This window comes from Coregonus clupeaformis, chromosome 18 (genome assembly GCF_020615455.1).
Source record: "Coregonus clupeaformis isolate EN_2021a chromosome 18, ASM2061545v1, whole genome shotgun sequence".
In the NCBI taxonomy this organism is placed as follows: Eukaryota; Metazoa; Chordata; class Actinopteri; order Salmoniformes; family Salmonidae; genus Coregonus; species Coregonus clupeaformis.
Genome location: NC_059209.1, coordinates 29,874,247 through 29,899,997, shown reverse-complemented (window position 1 = coordinate 29,899,997; position 25,751 = coordinate 29,874,247). Strand labels below are relative to the sequence as shown.

General features: G+C 45.3%; 1 protein-coding gene across 1 annotated transcript; it reads left to right on the top strand.

The window, feature by feature from the left end:
- The first annotated feature begins 6,600 nt into the window (after positions 1 to 6,600).
- Positions 6,601 to 14,319, top strand: LOC121587194. Its single transcript, XM_045226979.1, has 4 exons — positions 6,601 to 6,672; positions 6,812 to 6,883; positions 13,228 to 13,341; positions 13,537 to 14,319. Exons 1-4 carry the CDS (start codon positions 6,601 to 6,603, stop codon positions 14,317 to 14,319), a joined length of 1,041 nt encoding a protein of 346 aa, XP_045082914.1.
- The last annotated feature ends 11,432 nt before the right edge of the window (positions 14,320 to 25,751 follow it).

Genomic DNA, 25,751 nt, shown 5'->3' with positions numbered 1-25,751 from the left:
CAGTTCCTGCCGGATCGTTAGCCATGAACAGTATGTTTGTCAGCGTATCAGCCTCTGAGCCATTAGTGTTAGTTTTGTTGTTTTGCACCTTGTTGACTTGCTGTGTACTGACCTCCGTTTTGTTCTGTCTGCAGTCTCTCACCCGGAACCTTCACCCAACCTCTGCCTGATGGTCGGCGGCTGCCGAGCCAGTACCGGACCAACCACTGCACCCTCAACAACCCATCCACGCCACCCGCTCTGTTCCCTGGATTATTCAGCCTCACTCGGAATCTATTAAATAAACACTCACCTTGGTCTCAACGTACCTTGTCCTGGTCTGCTTCTGGGTTCTGGCTTAGTAAACCGTGACAATAAGTGTCAAAGGCTTTTATTGACAATTACATTAAGTTTATGCAAAGAGTCAATATTTGCAGTGTTGACCCTTCTTTTTCAAGTTCTCTGCAATCTGCCCTGCCATGCTGTCAATTAACTTCTAGGCCACATCCTGACTGATGGCAGCCCATTCTTGCCTGATCAATGCTTGGAGTTTGTCAGAATTTGTGGGTTTTTGTTTGTCCACCCGCCTCTTGAGGATCGACCACAAGTTCTCAATGGGATTAAGGTCTGGGGAGTTTCCTGGCCATGGACCCAAAATGTCTATGTTTTGTTCCCTGAGCCACTTAGTTATCACTTTTGCCTCATGGCAAGGTGCTCCATCATGCTGGAAAAGGCATTAGTCGTCACCAAACTGTTCTTGGATGGTTGGGAGAAATTGCTCTCAGACGATGTATTGGTACCATTCTTTATTCATGGCTGTGTTCTTAGGCAAAATTGTGAGTGAGCCCACTCCCTTGGCTGAGAAGCAACCCAACACATGAATGGTCTCAGGATGCTTTACTGTTGGCATGACACAGGACTGATGGTAGCGCTCACCTTGTCTTCTCCGGACAAGGTGTTTTCTGGATGCCTCAAACAATCGGAAAGGGGATTCATCAGAGAAAATGACTTTAACCCAGTCCTCAGCAGTTCAATCCCTGTACCTTTTGGATAATATCAGTCTGTCCCTGATGTTTTTCCTGGAGAGACGTGGCTTCTTTGCTGCCCTTCTTGACACCAGGCCATCCTCCAAAAGTCTTCGCCTCACTGTGCGTGCAGATGTACTCACACCTTCCTGCTGCCATTCCTGAGCAAGCTCTGCACTGGTGGTGCCCCGATCCCGCAGCTGAATCAACTTTAGGAGACGGTCCTGGCGCTTGCTGGACTTTCTTGGGTGCCCTGACGCCTTCTTCACAACAATTGAACCTCTCTCCTCTAATTTATTGATGATCCGATAAATGGTTGATTTAGGTGCAATCTTACTAGCAGCAATATCCTTGGCTGTGAAGCCCTTTTTGTGCAAAGCAATGATGACGGCACATGTTTCCTTGCAGGTAACCATGGTTAACAGAGGAAGAACAATGATTTCAAGCACCACCCTCCTTTTAAAGCTTCCAGTCTGTTATTCTAACTCAATCAGCATGACAGAGTGATCTCCAGCCTTGTCCTCGTCAACACTCTCACCTGTGTTAACGAGAGAATCACTGACATGATGGCAATTGGTCTTTTTGTGGCAGGGCTAGGGTTAAGTTTAAGAGTTAGGTTGAAGGGTTAAGGTTAGGGTTAGCTAAAAGGGTTAGGGTTAGGGGAAGGGTTAGCAAAAAGGGTTAAGGTTTGGGTTAGGGGAAGGGTTAGCTAACATGCTAAGTAGTTGCAAAGTAGCTAAAAAGTAGTAAGTAGTTGAAAAGTTGCTAAGTAGCTAAAATGCTAAAGTTGTCCGTGATGAGATTTGAACTTGCAACCTTTGGGTAACCTACTGTCTTATGTAACCACACCAAATGTAACATATCACTGACATTTTCAACCTCTCCCTGACCGAGTCTGTAATACCTAGATGTTTCAAGCAGACCACCATAGTCCCTGTGCCCAAGAAAGTGAAGGTATCCTGCCTAAATGACTACCTCCCCGTAGCACTCACGTCGGTAGCCATGAAGTGCTTTGAAAGGCTGGTCATGACTCACATCAACACCATCATCCCGGAAACCCTAGACCCACACCATTTCGCATACCGCCCCAACAGATCCACAGATGACGCAATCTCAATCGCACTCCACACTGCCCTTTCCCACCTGGACAAAAGGAACACCTATGTGAGAATGATGTTCATTGACTACAGCTCATCATTCAACACCATAGTACCCACAAAGCTCATCACTACGCTAAGGACACTGGGACTAAACACCTCCCTCTGCAACTGGATGCTGGACTTCCTGACGGGCCAAACGGCCACCCAGACTACTTACAGTGAAGGCCAAACCCCCCTCACCCCCCTTTGTTTTTACACTGCTGCTACTCGCTGTTTATTATCTATGCATAGTCACTTTACCCCTACCTACATGTACAAATTACCTCGACTAACCTGTACCCCCACACATTGACTCGGTACCGGTAACCCCTGTATATAGCCTCGTTATTGTTATTTTATTGTTACTTTTTCTTTTTTTACTTTAGTTTATTTTGTAAATATTTTCTTAACTCTATTTCTTGAACTGCATTGTTGCTTAAGGGCTTCTAAGTAAGGTCTACACCTCGGCGCATGTGACAAATAAAATTTGATATCATACCAATTTGAGTGTTCCGGATTTACGTTTACTATGAGACCAGGCTGCCCTACTAGAGCCTACTAATCTAGCTCAAATAACCACTCAATCAAAACCTGAGGTCTTGAGGAAAGGTAAGGTGGACAGCATTGTCTAATAATTACCTTTCAAAACCAACCTCACTGCTTGGTTTGATATATCCCTATGTGTTAAATAGGCACTTTTCAAGCGTGATATATTATGTCACATCTACAAGGTTGCTTATTAAAACCCATACATTAATGAGTTTGTAGTACCCCTATTGGTTACCATGATCACTAAAGATAAGAGCAGTACATTTAGGTTCTGTTAATTAAGTGCAAGATTTACTAGCTACAGCTTTTACACGAGAGGGAGTGTAAATTGGCTTCCCTGTTCTACTTCATGTTCTACGATTATCTAATCGCTCTTTAGAAGTGACGAGTTAACAGGCACGCTACCCTGATTGTCTCTCTTGGGGTGCAGGTAGTTACAACCCCAAAATCGACGTAGAACATATTTATAACATTACAGTCAGATACCTTTTCTTGAAAACGTGTAGTTTTCTGCAGTCTCACTCATAATACAACCTGGTCTCAGAGCATTTCGTATTATTCTGTATGTAAACCAAAACACTCTTTTAGTATGATATGTTATATTTGGTATGGGTACATAAGATAGATGGTTACTTAAGGCAAAAACGAAAGTAGGGTGGTTTGTTGGAGTGGATGGGTGGGCTTGTAATGTGAATATCTAGCAACCCAAAGGTTGCGAGTTCGAATCTCATCACGGACAATAATATTTAGCAACTTTTCAACTACTTGCTACTTTTTAGCTACTTTGCAACTATTTAGCATGTTAGCTAATCCTTCCCCTAACCCTAACCTTAACCCTTTTAGCTAACCATAACCTTTATCATTTTAGATAACCCTTCCCCTAACCCTAACCTTAACACTTTTAGGTAACTCTGGGTCTTCCTTTCCTGTGGCGGTCCTCATGAAAACCAGTTTCATCATAGTGCTTGATGGTTTTTGCGACTGCACTTGAAGAAACTTTCAAAGTACTTGACATTTTCAGGATTGACTGACCTTAATGCCTTAAAGTAATACTGGACTTTCATTTCTCTTTGCTTATTTGAGCTGTTCTTGACATAATATGGACTTGGTCTTTTACCAAATAGGGTTATCTTCTGTAAACCACCCCTACCTTGTCACAACTGATTGGCTCAAATGCATTAAAATGGAAAGAAATTCCACAAATTAACTTTAAACAAGACACACCTGTTAATTGAAATGCATTCCAGGTGACTACCTCATGAAGCTGGTTGAGAGAATGCCAAGAGTGTGCAAAGCTGTCATCAAGGCAAAGGGTGGCTAAGAATCTAAAATCTAAAATATATTTTGATTAGTTTAACACTTCTTTGGTTACTACATGATTCCATGTGTTATTTCATAGTTTTGATGTCTTCAATATTATTCTACAATGTAGAAAATAGTAAAAAATAAAGAAAAACCCTTGAATGAGTGGGTGTGTCCAAACCTTTGACTGGTACTATATGTGATAGACAGTCAATGAAAATGTAATAGTGTGGACTTAATTTTTCTCTTTCAGATTCAGTGCATTCGGAAAGTATTCAGTCCCCTTGACTTTTTCCACATTTTGTGACGTTACAGCCTTATTCTAAAACCAATTAAATTACATAAATCTCCACACAATGACAAAGCAAAAACTGGTTTTTAGAAATCTTTACAAATGTATTAAAAATAAACAACATAAATACCTTATTTACATAAGTATTCAGACCCTTTGCTATGAGACTCGAAATTGAGCTCAGGTGAATCTTGTTTCCATTGATCATCCTTGAGATGTTTCTACAACTTGATTGGAGTCCACCTGTGGTAAATTAAATTGATTGGACATGATTTGGAAAGGCTGCATGATAGTGCATGTCAGAGCAAAGACCAAGCCATGAGGTCGACGGAATTGTCCATAGAGCTCAGAGAGGATTGTGTCGAGGCACAGATCTGGGGAAGGGTAACAAAACATTTCTGCAGCATTGAAGGTCCCCAAGAACACAGTGGCCTCCATCATTCTTAAAGACGCTACCTAGAGCTGGCCGCCCGGCCAAACTGAGCAATCGAGGGAGAAGGGCCTTGGTCAGTGAGGTGACCAAGAACCTAATGGTCACTCTGACAGAGCTTCAGAGTTCCTCTGTGGAGATGGGATAACCTTCCAGAAGAACAACCATCTCTGCAACACTCCACCAATCAGGCCTTTATGGTAGAGTGGCCAGACAGAAGCCACTCCTCAGTAAAAGGCACATGACCGCCCGCTTGGAGTTTGCCAAAAGGCCCCTAAAAAGGACTCAGAACATGAGAAACAAGATTCTCTGGTCTGATGAAACCAAGATTGAACTCTTTGGCCTGAATGCCAAGCGTCACGTCTGGAGGAAACCTGGCACCATCCCTACGGTGAAGAATGGTGGTGGCAGCATCATGCTGTGGGGATGTTTTTCAGTAAGTGTCAATGGACTTCACTGCACATGTGTTCTTAATACATTGGGAATTCCGATATACTTAATACAACATCTTATTCTCCCCCCAGTTGCATACACTGGCACGATAAAAATAAATAAAAATAATACACAGAGAGTACATTAAATTGTATCAGATAGCAGGAGACATTGCTCAGCCTGTGCCACTCTGTCCTTTCCGACGTCAGAGGCCTAGGCCTTTTGTCTGTGCTGCAGTATAATTGCTTTTTCTTCAGTGAGGTTATTCATATCTTGCGATTGGATCGTCTGACCTAGGGACAGGAAAGCCACATTTGCAGCCTAGTCGGTTGGTTTAATGCTTTGCCTCTGAGCTGATTGTTTCACTAGGATTTGGTGCCTACAAGGGGAACGATGTCGGCCGCATATTCCGTTTGAATGTTTAGACAACTGTCAAATAAGAAAGCGGTCAGCTTCTTTTTTTTATTAAAACTAATTTCCCTTCTGAGACACCTTTCCCCAGTCTATTTATTTCTGCCCATGAAACCTATTAATTCTTCTCTTTGACCCTTTAAGATGGAAACACACAATTGGGTCTTCTTTGTCTGTTCTAATGGGATTTTTAAATGATTTATTTTTCTCAGATTTTCATCTTTTCTGGGTCTTTAATTGCTTCCGTTAAAAGGTGTAATGAAGACTCCCAGTATGGGACGTTATCATCACACCCTGGATGTTTTAAGTTTTATACAACACTCAGTATTATTTTGCTGCATTTGAACTTGTAGTTTGCTCATATTTTTTGGGGGGTGGATTTTTAATTGGATGTGAGGTGTCCTGACAAGGAAGAGTATTGGCATTCACCTTAATATTATGTTACATATCAAGGTTGTTCTTGTTTTGCCTTCTTGAATATGCCTGGACACTGGCTTTAATTAAATGGGGTCCATAGTTTTACAACTGAGCAATAATACCAATATAAACTAAGAACATTAGACCTTCCTAATATACACTGTGTGCACAATTATTAGGCAAGTCAGTATTTCGACCATATCATCATTATTATGCATATTTCCCAACTCCACACTGTATAAACTGGAATGCTTATTGGATTTAAGCATATCATGTGATGTGTATTTGTGTAATGAGGGAGGGTGTGGCCTAAGGGGATCAACACCCTATTTCAAGGTGTGTATAATTATTAGACAGCTTCTTTTCCTCAGGTAAAATTGGCCAAAAAATAGATTTAACTGACTCTGAAAAGTCAAAAATTGTAAAAGGTATTTCAGAGGGATGCAGCACTCTTGAAATTGCTAAGATATTGGGGCATAATCACAGGCCATCAAACGTTTTGTTGCAAATAGTCAACAGGGTCGCAAGAACCGTGTTGAGAAAAAAAGACGCAAATTAACTGCCAAAGATTTGAGAAGAATCAATCGTGAAGCTACCAGGAACCCATTATCCTCCAGTGCTGTCATGTTCCAGAACTGCAACCTACCTGGAGTGCCCAGAAGTACAAGGTGTTCAGTGCTCAGAGACATGGCCAAGGTAAGGAAGGCTGAAACCCAACCACCACTGAACAAGACACATAAGTTGAATCGTCAAGACTGGGCCAAGAAATAGCTGAAGACAGATTTTTCAAAGGTTTTATGGACTGATGAGATGAGAGTGACTCTTGACGGACCAGATCGATGGGCCCGTGGCTGGATCAGTAACGGGCACGGAGCTCCACTTCGACTCAGACGCCAGCAAGGTGGAGGTGGGGTACTGGTATGGGCTGGTATTATTAAAGATGAGCTAGTTGGACCTTTTCGGGTTGAAGATGGACTCAAACTCAACTCCCAAACCTACTGCCAGTTTTTAGAAGACACTTTCTTCAAGCAGTGGTACAGGAAAAAGTCTGCATCTTTCAAGAAGACCATGATTTTTATGCAGGACAATGCTCCATCGCATGCATCGAAGTACTCCACTGCGTGGCTAGCCAGTAAAGGCCTTAAAGATTAAAGAATAATGACATGGCCCCCTTCCTCACCTGACCTAAACCCTATTGAGAACTTGTGGTCCCTTCTTAAACAGTCGATTTACGGTGAAGGAAAACAGTACACCTCTCTGACCAGTGTCTGGGAGGCTGTGGTTGCTGCTGCACAAAAAGTTGATCGTCAACAGATCAAGAAACTGACAGACTCCACGGATGGAAGGCTTATAACTGTTATTGAAAAGAAGGGTGGCTATATTGGACACTGATTTTTTGTTGTTGTTGAATTGTCAGAAATGTTTATTTGTAAATGTTGAGTTGTTTGTTTATTATTCTCACTTTAACAGATGAAACTAAACAAGTGAGATGGGGAACTTTTCGTTTTTCATTTAGTTGCATAATAATTCTGCACACTAATAGTTGTCCAATAATTGTGCACACATAGAAATCCAAAACCTCACTTTTACTTTCTTAAATATTCAGGTTTGAGGTTTATTAACATTTTGGATTGACCGAGAGCACTGTAGTTGTTCAATAATACAATTAATCCTCAAACATACAACTTGCCTAATAATTGTGCACACAGTGTAATATTGAGTTGCACAACCTTTTGCCTTCAGAACAGCCTCATTTCATCGGGGCATGGACTCTACAAGGTCGAGAAAGCGTTGCACAGAGATGCTGGCCCATGTTGACTCCAATGCTTCCCACTGTTGTGTCAAGTTGGCTGGATGTCCTTTGGATGGTGGACCATTCTTGACTGTTGAGCGTGAAAAATCCAGCAGTGTTTCAGTTCTTGAGACACTCAAACAGGTGCACCTGGCACCTGGCACCCGTTCAAAGGCATTTACATTTTTTGTCTTTCCCATTCACTCTCTGAATGGCACATATACACGATCCATGTCTCAATAGTCTCAAGGCTTAAAAATCCTTCTTTAACCTGTTTTCTCCCCTTAATCTACAATGATTGAAGTGGATTTAAGTGGTGACTTCAATAAGGGATCATAGCTTTCACCTGGATTCACCTGATCAGTCAGTTTATCATGGAAAGAGCAGTTGTTCCTAATGTTTAGAAAGTATTCACACCCCTTGACTTTTTCCACATTTTGTTGTTACAGCTTTAATTTAAGATTGATTAAATTGAGAGCTTTTGTCACTGGTCTACACACAATACCCATAATGTCAAAGTAGAATTATGTTTTTAGAATTTTTTACAAATGAATTAAAAACAAAATGCCCAATAAGTAGTCAACCCCTTTGTTATGGCAAGCCTAAATAAGTTCAGGAGTAAAAATGTGCTTACCAAGTCACATAATAAGTTGCATGGACTCACTCTTTGTGCAATAATAGTTTATAACATGATTTTTTTATGAAAAAAGCAGACATTGAAAATTCATCCCTTTGAGCATGGTGAAGTTATTAATTACACTTTGGATGGCGCATCAATACACCCAGTCACTACAAAGATACAGTCGTCCTGCCTAACTCAGTTGCCGGAGAGGAAGGAAACCACTGAGGGATTTCAACATGAGGCCAATGGTGACTTTAAAACAGAGTTTAACGGCTGTGATAGGAGAAAACTGAGGATGGATCAACAACATTGTAGTTACTCCACAATACTAACCTAATTGACAGAGTGAAAAGAAGGAAGCTTGTACAGAATACAAATATTCCAAAACATGCATCCTGTTTGCAACAAGGCACTAAAGTAATACTTCAAAGAATGTGGCAAAGCAATTCACTTTTTGTCCTAAATACAAAGTGTTATGTTTGGGGCAATTCCAATACAACACATTACTGAATACTACTCGCCATATTTTCTAGCATAGTGGTGGCTGCATCATGTTATGGGTATGATTGTAATCATTAAGGACTGGGGAGTTCTTCAGGATAAGAAAGAACAAAATTGAGCTAAGCACAGGCAAAATCCAAGAGGAAATCCTGGTTCATTCTGCTTTCCACCAAACACTGGGAGATTAATTCAACTTTCAGCAGGAAAATAACTTAAAACACAAGGCCAAATCTACACTGGAGTTGCTTATCAAGAAGACAGTGAATGTTCCTGAGTAGCCGAGTTACAGTTTTGAATTAAATCTGCTTGAAAATACACTACCGTTCAAAAGTTTGTGGTCACTTAGAAATGTCCTTGTTTTCAAAAGAAAAGCAATTTTTTTGTCCATTAAAATAACATCAAATTGATCAGAAATACATTGTAGACATTGTTAATGTTGTAAATGGCCATTGTAGCTGGAAACAGATTTTTAATGGAATATCTACATAGGCGTACAGGGGCCCATTATCAAATTGTGGGTTCGATTACAGGCTCAAAATGGCCAGAAACAAATAACTTTCTTCTGAAACTCGTCAGTCTATTCTTGTTCTGAGAAATGAAGGCTATTCCATGCGAGAAATTGCCAAGAAACTGAAGATCTTGTACAACGCTGTGTACTACTCCCTTCACAGAACAGCGCAAACTGGCTCTAACCAGAATAGAAAGAGGAGTGGGAGGCCCCGGTGCACAACTGAGCAAGAGGACAAATACATTAGAGTGTCTAGTTTGGGAAACAGATGCCTCACAGGTCCTCAACTGGCAGCTTCATTAAATAGTACCCACAAAACACCAGACTGGGAAATAAAAAGAAAAGATTAAGATGGGCAGTCTGAAATATGGCTTTTTCTTTGCAACTCTGCCTAGAAGGTCAGCATCCCAGAGTCGCCTCTTCACTGTTGACGTTGAGACTGGTGTTTTGCGGACTGTAGGTGACCGGTTTTAACAGAGACACATGGTACTTTTGGACGGTGGTCGGGAGAGGTTGTGTTTTCTCTAGCAGGAGGTAAGCTTGGCTTCTTATATGGTGTTGAGTAAAGCTTAAACCGTGTATTTAGATTGTAGGTAGGTATTGTAGTTAGGTATTATAGGTAGTTTACTCAGGTAGTTATTGTAGGTTATTTTAGGTAATTATTGTAGGTAAGGACTGTATTCGGCGGACCCCGGCGAAGCACGAGGCTAGTTTACCCACTACTTGGACCAACAAAGCTAGCTAGCTAGCTAGCGGGTAGCTACTGGTAACTTTTAGCAACAGTGGTTAATTGTTTCCAATGTTATTTCACGCTTAAGAGTACCTGTGATTGAGCCAGCTAGCCGTCACCATTCAGCTGTTTTTCTAACCTCATTATCATTAACGTTAGGTGGTTGGTAGCTGCTGTACTTAATTACGGCTACTGATTGCAGTCTGCCAGTTTGGCTTTATACATAGCTTGGGCTTTGTCGAGTAAGGCTTAAACTATGTATTTAGATTGTAGTTAGGTATTATAGGTAGGCATCGTGGGCTGTATATTATTAAGTAGTATAGGTAGGCATCGTGGGCTGTTGTGGGTAGCTGTTGTGTAGTTATTGTAGGTTACTTTTGTATTCGGCGGTGCCGGGTGTAGCACGAAGCTAGCTAGCTAACTCACCTCCTGGATTAGCTGGCGAGTAGCTATTAGCAACGGTAGCAACTAAAAACAATATCCTTTTAGCCAGCTACATTCGTTCGCAGCGACGCCGTTTTTCAAACAAAGTCAACACAGCAGCCATTGCTAGCCAGCCAACACTACCAGCTGGCTGTACTGTAGTAGCTAAATACAATATCTTTGTGCTAGCTACCCAACGTTTAATCATTGCTGCGTTATGAAAGGTAAGCTTGGCTTCTTATATGGTGTTGAGTTAAGCTTAAACCATGTATTTATATTGTAGGTAGGTATTGTAGTTTGGTATTATAGGTAGCTTACTCAGGTAGTTATTGAAGGTTATTGTAGGTAATTATTGTAGGTAAGTATTGTATTCGGCAGACCCCGACGAGGCTAGCTTACCCACTACTTGGACCAACAAAGCTAGCTAGCTAGCTAGCGGGTAGCTACTGGTAACTTTTTGCAACTGTGGTTAATTGTTTCCAATGTTATTTCATGCTTAAGAGTACCTGTGATTGAGCCAGCTAGCTGCTACCATTCAGCTGTTTTTCTAACCTCATCCGAGGCATTAACGTTAGGTGGTTGGTAGCTGCTGTACTTAATTACAGCTACTGATAACAGTCTGCTGTAGTTTACAACAATTCTAATTTCTAAAGTGGAAGTTGGGAGAGTTTTACTCGGGTGGTTCAGTGAAACAATTATAGTTTCTGAGGTGGAAGTTGGGAGAGTTATATATATATATATATATATATTTTTTTTTGGTGAGGGAGGCCTGCTCTCTCCTTTCCCAGATGTTTAGTTCATTTCATTCCGATCTCCTCTGCATTATTGTAGCCATCTGCTGCAGCCTGTCAACTATGCCTCTGCCTATCCCTGTTCTCTCCTCTCCGCTCAGGGTACACAAACGCCTCACACCGCGTGGCTGCTGCCTCTCTAACCTGGTGGTCCCTGCACGCACCACACACCTGGAGTTCCAGGTCTCAGGCAGCCTCTGGAACTGCCGTTCTGCCGCCAACAAGGCTGACTTCATCTCAGCCTATGCTACCCTCCAGTCCCTCGACTTCCTGGCGCTGACGGAAACATGGATTACCACTGAAAACACTGCTACTCCTACTGCTCTCTCCTCGTCTGACCATGTGTTCTCGCATACCCCGAGAGCATCTGGTCAGAGGGGGTGGTGGCACAGGAATCCTCATCTCTCCCAAGTGGTCATTCTCAATTTTTCCCCTAACCCATCTGTCTATCTCCTCATTTGAATTCCACGCTGTCACAGTCACTAGCCCATTTAAGCTTAATATCCTTGTCATCTATCGCCCTCCAGGTTCCCTTGGAGAGTTCATCAATGAGCTTGACGCCTTGATAAGTTCCTTTCCTGAGGATGGCTCACCCTTCACAGTTTTGGGGGATTTCAACCTCCCTACGTCTACATTTGACTAATTTCTCTCTGCCTCCTTCTTTCCACTCCTCTCCTCTTTTGACCTCACCCTCTCACCATCCCCCCACTCACAAGGCAGGCAATACGCTTGACTTCATCTTTACTAGATGTTGCTCTTCTACTAATCTCACTGCATCTCCCCTCCATGTCTCCGACCACTACTTTGTATCCTTTTCTCTCTCGCTCTCCTCCAACACTACTCACTCTGCCCCTACACAGATGGTAACGCGCCGCCGCAACCTTCGCTCTCTCTCTCCCACTACTCTCTCCTCTTCCATCCTATCATCTCTTCCCTCTGCTCAATCCTTCTCCCTCCAATCTCCTGATTCTGCCTCCTCAACCCTCCTCTCCTCCCTTTCTGCATCCTTTGACTCCCTGTGTCCCCTATCCTCCCGGCCGGCTCGGTCCTCCCCTCCAGCTCCGTGGCTTGATGACTCATTGCGAGCTCACAGAACAGAGCTCCGGGCAGCTGAGCGGAAATGGAAAAAAACTAAACTCCCTGCCGACCTGGCATCTTTTCACTCCCTCCTCTCTACATTTTCTTCATCTGTTTCTGCTGCTAAGGCCACTTTCTACCACTCTAAATTCCAAGCATCTGCCTCTAACCCTAGGAAGCTCTTTGCCACATTCTCCTCACTGCTGAATCCCCCCTCCTCCCTCTCTGTGGATGACTTTGTCAACCACTTTGAAAAAGAAGGTTGACGACATCCGATCCTCGTTTGTTAAGTCTAATGACACTGCTGGTCCTGCTCACACTGCCCTACCCTATGCTTTGACTTCTTTCTCCCCTCTCTCTCCAGATAAAATCTTGCGACTAGTGACTTCAGGCCGCCCAACAACCTGCCCGCTTGACCCCATCCCCTCCTCTCTTCTCCAGACCATCTCCGGTGACCTTCTCCCCTACCTCACCTCGCTGATCAACTCATCCTTGACCGCTGGCCATGTCCCTTCCGTCTTCAAGAGAGCGAGAGTTGCACCCCTTCTCAAAAAACCAACACTCGATCCCACTGATGTCAACAACTACAGACCAGTATCCCTTCTTTCTTTTCTTTCCAAAACTATTGAGCGTGCCGTCTTTAGCCAACTCTCTTGCTATCTCTCTCAGAATGACCTTCTTGATCCAAACCAGTCAGGTTTCAGGACTGGTCATTCAACTGAGACTGCTCTTCTCTGTGTCACGGAGGCTCTCCGCACTGCTAAAGCTAACTCTCTCTCCTCTGCTCTTGTCCTTCTAGACCTGTCTGCTGCCTTTGATACAGTGAACCATCAGATCCTCCTCTCCACCCTCTCCGAGCTGGGCATCTCCGGCGCGGCTCACTCCTGGATTGCGTCCTACCTGACCGGTCGCTCCTACCAAGTGGCGTGGCGAGAAGCTGTCTCCGCACCACGTGCTCTCACCACTGGTGTCCCCCAGGGCTCAGTTCTAGGCCCTCTCCTTTTCTCCCTATACACCAAGTCACTTGGCTCTGTCATATCCTCACATGGCCTCTCCTATCATTGCTACGCTGACGATACACAACTAATCTTCTCCTTTCCCCCTTCTGATAACCAGGTGGCGAATCGCATCTCTGCATGTCTGGCCGACATATCAGTATGGATGACGGATCACCACCTCAAGCTGAACCCTGGCAAGACGGAGCTGCTCTTCCTCCCGGGGAAGGACTGCCCGTTCCATGATCTCGCCATCACGGTTGACAACTCCGTTGTGTCCTCCTCCCAGAGTGTGAAGAGCCTTGGCGTGACCCTGTCGTTCTCCGCTAACATCAAGGCGGTGACCCCATCCTGCAGGTTCATGCTCTACAACATTCAGAGAGTACGACCCTGCCTTACACAGGAAGCGGCACAGGTCCTAATCCAGGCACTTGTCATCTCCCGTCTGGATTACTGCAACTCGCTGTTGGCTGGGCTCCCTGCCTGTGCCATTAAACCCCTACAACTCATCCAGAATGCCGCAGCCCGTCTGGTGTTCAACCTTCCCAAGTTCTCTCACGTCACCCCCCTCCTCCGCACACTCCACTGGCTTCCAGTTGAAGCTCGCATCCGTTACAAGACCATGGTGCTTGCCTATGGAGCAGTGAGGGGAACGGCACCTCCGTACCTTCAGGCTCTGATCAGTCCCTACACCCAAACGAGGGCATTGCGTTCATCCACCTCTGGCCTGCTGGCTCCCCTTCCTCTGCGGAAGCATAGTTCCCGCTCAGCCCAGTCAAAACTGTTCGCTGCTCTGGCACCCCAATGGTGGAACAAGCTCCCTCACGACGCCAGGACAGCGGAGTCACTCACCACCTTCCGGAGACATTTGAAACCCCACCTCTTTAAGGAACACCTGGGATAGGATAAAGTAATCCCCCAAAAAAAAAAAAAAAAAAGTATAATTGTAAAGTGGTTATCCCACTGGCTATAGGGTGAATGCACCAATTTGTAGTCGCTCTGGATAAGAGCGTCTGCTAAATGACGTAAATGTGCCCTTGAGCAAGGCACTTAACCCTAATTGCTCCTGTAAGTCGCTCTGGATAAGAGCGTCTGCTAAATGACTAAAATGTAAAATGTAAACATGGAAGGACGAGGAGATTTTATACTGACGGGGTAACTGGTGGCGGTACATGATAGGGTTGATGTGATGGGTTATCTTGAAGGGACCAATGAAGCGAGGACAGAACTTTTTGCAGGGGAGGCGGAGCCGGATGTCTCTGGTAGAGAGCTTCACACGCTGTCCGGGTCAAAGAGTGGCGTAGGTCGGCGGCGTCTGTCGGCAAAGCGTTTCTGGGTATTAGATGCTTCCTGCAGATGCCGTTGAGCGGTCTCCCATACTCGCTCACTATGCCGAAACCAGTCGTCGAAAGCTGGGACAGTACCAGGCTCCGCCTCCCAGGGAAACATTGGGGGTTGGTAACCAAGGACACACTGAAATGGAGTAAGGCGGAGGGATGAATGCATGAGTGAGTTCTGAGCGTATTCGGCCCAGGCCATATACCGACTCCAGTCGTGTGGAGAGGTACTTCCCTATTTCTTGGTTCAGGCGTTCCGTCTGCCCGTTGGTCTGGGGATGGTACCCGGAGGAGAGGCTGAAGGCGACCCCCAGTCGGTCACAGAATGCTCGCCACACCCGGGAGACAAACGGGGGTCAGAGAAGATGTCCTCCGGAATCCCATACAGACAGAACACCTGCTGGAACATACACTCAGCCAATTCCATGGCGTTAGGTAAATGAGGAAGAGGAACCAGACAACACATTTTTGAAAACCGGTCTCCTATGACAAGGATGGTGGTATTACCAAAGGATTCAGGAAGGTCTGTGATGAAGTCAACAGCTATGTGGGACCAGGATCTGTGAGGGATTGGCAAAGGTTGAAGCTTACCGGAAGGGAGATGACGAAGGCTTTTGGTACGGGCGCAGACTGGACAGGAGAATACGTAATCCCTTACGTCGGATGCCAGTGAGGACCACCAGAATTTACGGGCTAGAAGTTCGGTGGTTTCTGTAATGCCCGGATGTCCTGACCCCAAGGACGTGTGACACCATTGCTTCTGTTGGGGTCTAACTGCTGCTGGTATGTAACTCTTCCCAGCTAGTGTCTCAGGATGTGTACTGTATTGCCTCATGTTGTTTCTCCATTGCAGAGTTCCATCAATGTGCCAGAGAGCTTTTACATTCCTGGTGTGATGTGTTGTTAACGCACAATAAGAACATTAAACATTCAGAACACAGTTGAAGTATTAGATTGGTACACATTTACATAATTACCCTCAATGAGACTACTGAAAGGTACAAAGGTTTCTCTTTGCTAATACAATACAGTGAAAATAATCACCATTCATCAACAACGTTTCACTCCCTTTGAATGGATGCTATCAGTGAATAAAAGGCTCATTAACATTTGATTATATTACCATGGAGAGTTGATAAGGCAAAATATTTGGATCCCTCTATTCATTTGATGTAATTCAACAGACATTAAATGGTTAATCAAAATCCCTAGCTCAGAGAATGAAAGGTCTGGGATTTTAGCTCCCCTTGGACTAACCCCCAGATACACAAACAATAATTTAGAACATATGCCCATACCCCATTGGCCGTAGCCTACATTTCATGGAATTGATTCATACATCACACCTTATGTATGAATTTGGAAAAATAATAGTATTCTTACACTGAATGCAGGCTAGACTGTGAAGTTTTTCGGGGTGAAACTAGGCCTTCCAAAAATGACTTGGAGTACCTAAGACTACTAAAAAGATGATAAGATACACACTGATCAACTGGCTTTCTGCTGTTTCCATGGAAACGTGATAAACCCAAATCCAGGCAAGAAGTGATGAAAGCCTTTTAGAATAGAACAACAATCCTTATAGCTACAATACTTCAATACAGTACATCAAGAGAATGCAATGGGGGAAAGGGACCAGATAAACGTAAACTTATAAATATAACAAACAAACACAACATTTCGTCATGAGATACATGTATAACTTAGTAAGGGGCTTCATATGTGTATATTATTGTTTTGATAAACCTTAACATCAACAAAAATGTGCAGTGAAGAGGCTATGGCCCATGTCTGAGTGGGAATACTGACTGAAGACACACTAGTGGGAGAGTACACTGACTACATTCCTTACCTTTTCACCCTTATTTTCCTTTAAGTCATGGCCACAGAACTTCCTATGTTTGCTCTGTGAACACTGTCATCATCCCTGACAGACAGATCCCATCCTCCCAGACCATATTTGTCTGACATCTGCACCAGGTGTCTTACCGATCATACATGGCCTCTTTTGATTTTTCCCTCCACCCCTGGGTTGCAAATTATCAGATTGCCTTGCTGACATTTCACGTGGTCAACCTAGCTGCTACACCTGACCTTTCTAGCTTCCTTGCCTTCAGCCTCCTGGGTTTCCACACATACAGCTTTCAATATATTTACTGAACCAGCCATATATAAATGAAAGGCTTAGATATTTCACATCTTGTTGACATGGCAGGACCCACTTTTGTGCATGAGCGCCTCTTATGCATTTGTTAGGGGGCGATCCCCAGAGTGCTCTTCAAAAACAGACAGATTCTGTCATGACCAGGCAGGCCCAATACCACCATGCAGGCCCATCATGGCTGCATCCTAAATAGCACCCTATTCCCTATATAGTGCACTACTTTTGACCATGACCTGTAGGGTTCTGGTCAAAAGTAGTGAACTATATAGGGAACAGGGGGGTGTCATTTGAGACATGGCTGCCCTCCCCATACACCACCTCACAGGCCAGTCTCTGCGGCAGCAAGAGGACTAAGGATGACAAACTGGCCGAGGGTGATTACTCACCTTCTTGGCCTTCCCCCACTGTGACCTTGGCCAAAGATTTTGTAAATCGGGCAGCATTCACTTCCTCCACTTGGGTGAGCATTGACTTTCAGCTAACAGGGCACCTCTACATAGCAGAGCAGCTGCCTCTGTCTACAGCCGTTTTGTAGGCTCACGGATCAATTTCCAATATATATTTTTTTTAACTAAGTCGGGGTCTCAATTTACTGTTAGAATAGTAGAATAAAGAAGGTGCAATTTCGAAATTGGTTGTGCATCAGCAGTTTTTCTCTTATTCAATTAGCCCTGTTTTTTTGGATTGGTAAATTAGTCTAATGGCCAGCTATGTAAACTTGTAGTAATCATGGTCGATTATCAAACGGTGGCCCCCATTGATCATCAGATATCATATTAAAAACTGCAAACATTTGTCTCCACCTTATGGCAAGAATTGCAGACAATTTTTTGTGGGCCCACCCCCATCAAAGTTGCCCATCCCTGGTCTACAGCCTAGACTCGATCCGCTGTTCCTTCAGGAATTGGAATTATTGTCTATATTAGGGGTATTGGATTCATTCAACAGACCATCTCTAAATATTTAGCTTTTACTATTCATCAGGGCTGATCGGTTTTATAGTATTTATCATATGCCATCCATGGTTGGCCCATGGAGATGTAAAGAGATCAACTTTGTATCTGTGCCATTATTATCTGTGACAGCATGGGCAGTGCCCTTAAGGTAATCTCCATGTTAAAGTAGTGAATCATATTTTTATTTTGTGTTTGAAAAAAATTTAAAGCTAATATTGGTGATTCACTGCCACCTGCATTGCTGGAGTCCTGAACCAACTCTTGTCTATCATTCGTTTATTGTGGACACTAGATGGCTGTAAAATATCTTAAAGCCATTTACAAACCATACAACCCAATTTGAAGATGAAGACAATGCTCTGATCATTGGCTCATCGCTACCAACCTATAGGAATCCTCACCCAGTTGACTACTTTAAAATGGTGGAAGCCCTTTAATGCCAATGTCCATGCTAAAACAGGTTATTTCCAAGAAGAGATCTCTATACATCTCTATGGGTTGGCCTTGAAATTGTAGGGGACTCCTATGGTGCCTTTGAGTCAATATCCCAATGGAAATTCTTGACACAAGTCAGCCCGCAGTAAACAAGCAGGGGTAGTTGCTTGGGACCCACTTATCAACCTCCCAAAGTTTTTTTTATGCTGAAATTATGGAGCAGGAATCTAATTTGGAGGGACCAAAACGTATTTTCTTGCTAAATAAAGCACACTAAGAATCACATTAACAGAAAACATCAATATATCTATAAAACATATATAGTATATATTTTATTGTGGCCATGTGCGGAAATTCATGTCTGAATTCCCCTGGTCATAAAGTGTTTAAGGCTAAGTCCATGCAACACAATTGGCCTAGTGATTAGATTTGATCTTGAACAGCAATAGTATGTATATGAATACAATAAAGATTCTTACAAATATCTCAGGGTAGTGAAACACAACCACTTAACTTAAAACTACAGAATGTTTAAATGCTACACTAATGAACCAAGAAGAAGAGTGCAAAGAAGGAGGAAGAGGAGCACTGCACCCTCTCCAGTAGCTAAGGCTAACCCATATGAAAAAATTGTGTTTCTGCATGAAGGATTGTTAGATAAAATGAAGGAGGAAGGCACTGTTTATGTAATCCACCAAGATTTATGGCCAAGGCACAATATAAAGTAAAATAGTTTATCTCAGGCCTAACACCATGAAACTTGGAAATGTGACTGCCATTATTCTGTCCGGAAGTTTCCAAGCATCGTCATTTTGCATACATTCAGCTCAGGCATTACGGATTCTGTAACTTCAAGAAAATATTCTCCCTTCGGTCTGTGCAGTGGCTGTTTGTCCATTGAATAGGTGACTTGGGTGTTGCTCGTGTTTGGTTGTTATTCTGAAGACCTGGCAGATTTACAATGAGAACAAGAGCACTGTACAGATGTAGGATCTTAATTTGATCACCCTGTTGCAGGAGAACGTTCCTGCAATGCAGGACATTTTAATCTTGTAGTGTATTTGAGGTTTAAAAAGGCTTCTGAAGTTTGTAATTTCCACTTTGACATTTTAGACTTGATTTTCCCTTACGAAAATGTATCAACCCTTACAAAAATATCCATTAATTATAATTCCCATAATAATTCCCATTTCCTGTTGCTGAAGGATTATTTTCCTGCTGTAGCAAACTGGCTCAAATTAAGATCCTACATCTGTATTTGATCTGCCAATCTTTCAAGGCTATTTTGCTCCAGCCTGAAAGGACTGGCTAAAGTCGATTTCACTTAATTTACCCAGTAAGCTATAGCAATAGGCAATACGTTTTTCGCCTATTCTCTCTCACACACTGGTATATTTATTTTAGGACATGTCTAAAATAAAGTATCCATCTCTCTTCTTGTTCGTTCCTTTCCTCAGGATAGCCTTACTTTTCTTACAAATCCAAACAAACCAATTAGCTATTCAAACTGATTTTGTATAAGTATATTTGTAGATTTTATTGTAAATGTTGTTGTATAGTTTCATTAGTTGTTGCCTTAGATAACCTTTGAAACCATGCTATTTCTGTATATGCTTGACCAATTACGAGGCCCTACCTTTGGGCACATTGAAAGTCTATGAACTGCTGTGCTATGAGAGAGATGCCTTTGATATAAAATTTCTTGCTGAAGTGTGTGTGTGGTGGTATGTGTGTCTCTCTCTGTGTGTGTGTGTGGGTGGGTATGCATATGTGTATGTGTGTGTGTGCAGGCGTGCGTGTGTGGGTGTGTGAACGATTACATCAAAAGAGGTCATCCACAGTAGTAGATAGATCCTTCTCACTAGTAGAGGGCAGAGAATTAGCACATAGCCAGTGGCTATCAATTTGGTATTTTTAATCAGTCCCATTGTGTCAATGGAAAGAATGAAAAGGGACCACCCAGACCAGCCTGCATCCAGAGATGATTCACGGCATAGATGAAGGAGCCGGAAGGCCTATGGTTGAGTCTCAAATGGCATCCTATTACCTATATAGCACACTACTTTTGACCAGAGTGCCATTTGGGTTCAGCCCTGTCTTTGGCTGGTTCCCTGTCACTGTCTTATCAGAGGGACATTTTATTTAGGATCTGCATGTAACATGGCAATGATCTCAAGCCACCAGCTAGCCACTTGCTATCAGTAATAACTGGAAGAAGGAATGGACTTCCCACATCAGAAGTTATAAGCTACTAAAATGACAAAGTGGCATCTTCCAATAACCAAATCTGAGAGATACACTATGCAGCATGTGTCCACCCATGCCGTATCTGCTGGAGCAATGTTGACGTTAACGTCATCTCTCTTCTCACCCCCACACCTTCACTCTTCCTACCTCATTTTCAGGCTCACAAATGTCAAGACTGTCTCTGTACAGTAGTTCTCTCCATGTCTCTCTCTCATCTTGACTCTCACCACAAACCAAATGTATGATATGTCCACTCTTCTATTAATGTGCCAACCAGTGTGACCTTGAGGAAATATGGGAAATGGGAAGTGGTATCAATCATTGGATGTTTCCTGGGCACTAGCTAGGCTCTGGCTGCGTCTCAAAGGGCACCCTATACCCTATATGGTGCATTACTTTTGCTGTGGCCCTGGTCAAAAGTAGTGCACTATATAGGGAATAGGGTGCCATTTGGGGCACACATTCTCTGTCATGGAGTTGATCCTGGACAATGGATGTCCTACTGGGTGCCAGTTAGGTCACAGCAGGTGGAGTAGGAGAAATACATGGTGGACGGCCACCTGCTTGCCATCTACCCACCTGCCATAAAAAGCTGATTCATCACGCTGCTACAGTACCCAATGGCTCAACAAGAGCCCTTGAATTAAATGCCCTGCATTTGACTTTCTATGTAACTAAACTGGAATGTCTGTCAACAAAATTAAGTTCACAAATTGAACGGCTCAACAAGGAGCTTTAATTAAATGCCCTGCATTTGACATTTTATGTAAACTGGAATGTCTGTCAAAAAATGAGTTTATTAAAGTAAATTCAAGGCATACACTGAATGTACAAAACATTAGGAACACCTGCTCTTTCCATGACATAGACTGACCAGTGAATGCTATGATCCCTTATTGATGTCACCACTTGAATCAGTGTAGATGAAAGAGAGGTGTCACAGCGACGTGTATGCGGTAGGCGAAGTCAAGAGCAGGACACCGAGCTACTGGCAGAAACTTTACTGGATGCAGTGCAAATACAAAGTACAAAGGCAACCTCAAACAGTGAGGAAATAATAAGACCCACACACATGGGCGACTGCCGCAAAGACCAAAACAATTACGCACAATACACAATGAGAAACAGAGGGTTATAAAGGGAACACAATAAAACATAATGGGAAACAGGTGTAAACAATAAAGACCAACGAAGACAAACACCGAAACATCGATCGGTAGCAGCTAGTACTCCGGGGACGACGAACGCCGAAGCCTGCCCGAGCAAGGAGGAGGAGCAGCCTCGGCTGAATCCGTGACAGTACCCCCTTGACGTGCGGCTCCAGCCGTGCGCGACCCGGCCTCGGGGACGGCCAGGAGGACGCGGAGCAGGGCGAGTCGGATGACTCCGGTGGAAATCCCTCAACATGGAGGGATCTAGGATGTCCCTCCTAGGGACCCAGCACCGTTCCTCCGGACCGTACCCCTCCCACTCCACGAGATACTGCAGGCTCCCCATCTGATGCCTCGAATCCAAGATGGAACAGACTGAGTACTCCGGAGCCCCCTCGATGTCCAGCGGGGGCGGAGGAGCCTCTCGTACCTCACTCTCCTGGAGTGGACCAGCTACTACCGGCCTGAGGAGAGACACATGGAACGAGGGCTTAATGCGGTAATTAATGGGCAGTTGTAACCTATAACATACCTCGTTCAATCTCCTCAGGACTTTAAATGGCCCCACAAACCGCCGACCCAGCTTCCGGCAGGGCAGGCGAAGGGGCAGGTTTCGGGTCGAGAGCCAGACCCGATCTCCCGGTGCATACACCGGAGACTCACTGGGGTGGCGCTCGCATTTTGCCGCCTGATCGCTCGCTGTAGATGGATACGCGCAGCGTTCCAGGTTTCCTCCGAGTGCCGAAACCACTCGTCCACCGCAGGGGCTTCGATCTGGCTCTGATGTCAAGGTGCCAGGACCGGCTGATAACCTAGCACACACTGAAAAGGCGTAAGGTTAGTTGAGGAGTGTCGAAGTGAGTTCTGGGCTATTTCTGCCCAGGGGATATATTCCGACCACTCCCCCTGTAGGTCCTGGCAATAGGACCTCAGAAACCTACCCACATCCTGGTTCACTCTCTCCACCTGCCCATTACGGCTAATCGAGACCCCCAGACGTTCCATAAACGCCCTCCAGACTCTAGAGGTGAACTGAGGACCCCGATCAGACACTATATCCTCAGGTAGCCCGTAGTGCCAGAAGACGTGTGTAAACAGGGCGTCAGCAGTTTGTAGGGCTGTAGGGAGACCTGGCATAGGAATGAGACTGCAGGCCTTTGAAAACCGATCCACAACGACCAAGATCGTCATATTCCCCTGGGAGGGGGGAAGGTCTGTGACGAAATCCACCGAGAGGTGAGACCACGGTCGTTGTGGAACGGGTAGGTGTTGTAATTTCCCTCTGGGTAGGTGTCTAGGCGCCTTACACTGAGCGCACACCGAGCAGGAGGAAACATAAACCCTCACGTCCTTAGCCAAAGTGGGCCACCAGTACTTTCCACTAAGGCAGTGCACTGTCCGTCCAATACCAGGATGGCCAGAGGAAGGTGACATGTGAGCCCAATATATTAATCGATCACGAACCTCAAGCGGCACGTACTTCCGACCCTCTGGACACTGTGGGGGAGTAGGATCGGTGCATGCACGCCCGCTCGATGTCCGCATCAACCTCCCATACCACCGGTGCCACCAGACAAGACTCCGGAAGTATGGGAGTAGGCTCAATGGACCTCTCCTTTGTGTCATATAGTCGGGGCAGGGCGTCTGCCTTAGCGTTTTGTGACCCTGTTCTATAGGTGAGCGTAAATATAAATCGGGTGAAAAACATAGCCCACCTAGCCTGGCGAGGGTTCAGCCTCCTCGCCGCCCGGATGTACTCCAGGTTACGATGGTCAGTCAAAATAAGAAAAGGGTGTTTAGCCCCCTCAAGCCAATGCCTCCACACCTTCAGGGCTTGCACCACAGCTAACAGCTCCCTGTCCCCCACATCATAATTGCACTCCGCCGGACTGAGCTTCTTAGAAAAGAAAGCACAGGGGCGGAGTTTAGGTGGCGTACCCGAGCGCTGAGACAGTACAGCACCGATCCCAGCCTCGGACGCATCCACCTCAACTTGGAACGCCAAAGAGGGATCCAGATGTGCCAGCACCGGAGCCGAGGTAAACAGGTCCTTCAGATGCCTAAAAGCCCTGTCCGCCTCAGCCGACCACTGTAGATGCACCGGACCCCCCTTTAGCAGGGAGGTGATGGGAGCTGCTACCTACCCAAAGCCCCGGATAAACCTCCGGTAGTAATTGGCAAAACCCAAGAACCGCTGCACCTCCTTCACCGTGGAGGGAGTCGGCCAATTGCGCACGGCTGAAACACGGTCAATCTCCATCTCCACCCCTGACGTGGACAACTGGTGTCCCAGGAAGGAGATGGACTCCTGGAAGACATTTCTCCGCCTTTGCATACAGGTCATGCTCCAACAGTCTACCAAGCACCCGACGAACCAGGGACACATGCTCTGCGCGGGTAGCGGAGTATATTAGAATGTCATCAATATACACCACTACACCCTGTCCATGTAAGTCCCGGAAAATCTCATCCACAAACAATTGGAAGACTGAAGGAGCATTCATTAACCCGTATGGCATGACGAGGTACTCATAGTGACCCGAGGTGGTACAGAATGCTGTCTTCCACTCATCACCCTCCCTAATGCGCACCAGGTTGTACGCGCTCCTGAGAACCAATTTTGTGAAGAATCGCGCCCTGTGTAATGACTCCGTCATACTAGCAATCAGAGGGAGAGGATAGCTGTATTTGATGGTGATCTGATTGAGACCACGGTAGTCAATACACGGGCGTAAACCCCCATCTTTCTTCTTCACAGAAAAGAAACTCGAGGACGCAGGGGAAGTGGACGGCCATATGTATCACTGTCTCAGCGATTCGGCGACATATGTTTCCATAGCCGCCGTCTCCGCCTGAGACAGAGGATACACATGGCTACGGGGAAGCGCAGCGCCTACTTGGAGGTTTATCGCACAATCCCCCTGTCGATGGGGTGGTAATTGAGTCGCCTTCTTTTTACAGAAGGCGAGAGCCAAATCGGCATATTCAGGTGGAATGTGCATGGTGGGAACTTGGTTCGGACTTTCCACCGTCGTGGCCCCTACGGAAACACCCACACACCTCCCGACACACTGATCAGACCATCCCTTGAGAGCCCTCTGTTGCCATGAAATGTTGGGGTCATGAGACGTCAACCAGGGAAGCCACAACACCACTGGAAATGCAGGAGAGTCAATCAAATACAACCAAATTATCTCCTCATGGCCCTCCTGCGTTTTCATCCTGAGCGGGGCCGTGACCTCCCTGATCAACCCAGACCCCAAAGGGCGACTATCTAGGGCATGGATAGGGAAGGGCACATCCACTGGAACTATAGGAATCCCTAACTTATGGGTGAAATGGCGATCGATAAAATTCCCAGCTGCGCCTGAATCGACTAGCGCCTTATGCTGGGAATGAGGAGAAACCTCGGGAAACACAACTTTAATACACATATGCGCAACAGGGAGCTCTGGGTGAGTTGGGCGCCTACTCACCTGGAGTGACTCATCAGTGCGCGGCCTACTGCCTCGATTCCGAGGAGACCCTCCCCAGCACCGACCAGCAGTGTGTCCTCTGCGGCCACAGTTGGTGCAGGGGACGGCCTCTCTCCTGGTCTCTCTCCTAGTACCAGCACCTCTGAGCTCCATAGGGGTCAGCTCGGAAGTGCTGCGGGATGGAATGGACGGCCCCGAGTCCGGACGTCCGTGGGTAGCCAACAGGGTGTCCAGGCGAATCGACATGTCCACCAGTTGATCAAAGTTTAGGTTGGTGTCCCTGCAGGCCAATTCCCGATGCACGTCCTCCCTCAGGCTACATCTGTAGTGGTCGATGAGGGCCCTCTCATTCCATCCAGTGTTGGCAGCCAGTGTCCGGAAGTCCAGTGCGAATTCCTGCGCGCTCCTCCTCCCCTGTCGAAGGTGGAATAGACGTTCACCCGCCGCCTTACCCTCTGGTGGATGATCGAATACTGCCCTGAAGCGGCGGGTGAACTCCGCATAGTTGACTGTAGCGGCGTCTATTCCCCCCCACTCGGCGTTGGCCCACTCCAGCGCCTTGCCGGACAG

What these genes read in the sequence shown, in the direction of transcription:
- LOC121587194 (XM_045226979.1), top strand. Translation starts at nt 6,601, where the DNA reads ATGTTCCAGAACTGCAACCTACCTGGAGTGCCCAGAAGTACAAGGTGT. An exon ending in CAGACGCCAGCAAGGTGGAG is followed by an intron (nt 6,884 to 13,227) that starts GTGGGGTACTGG and finishes CTAGACCTGTCT; the next exon opens with GCTGCCTTTGATACAGTGAA. An exon ending in TGACCGGTCGCTCCTACCAA is followed by an intron (nt 13,342 to 13,536) that starts GTGGCGTGGCGA and finishes TCTGATAACCAG; the next exon opens with GTGGCGAATCGCATCTCTGC.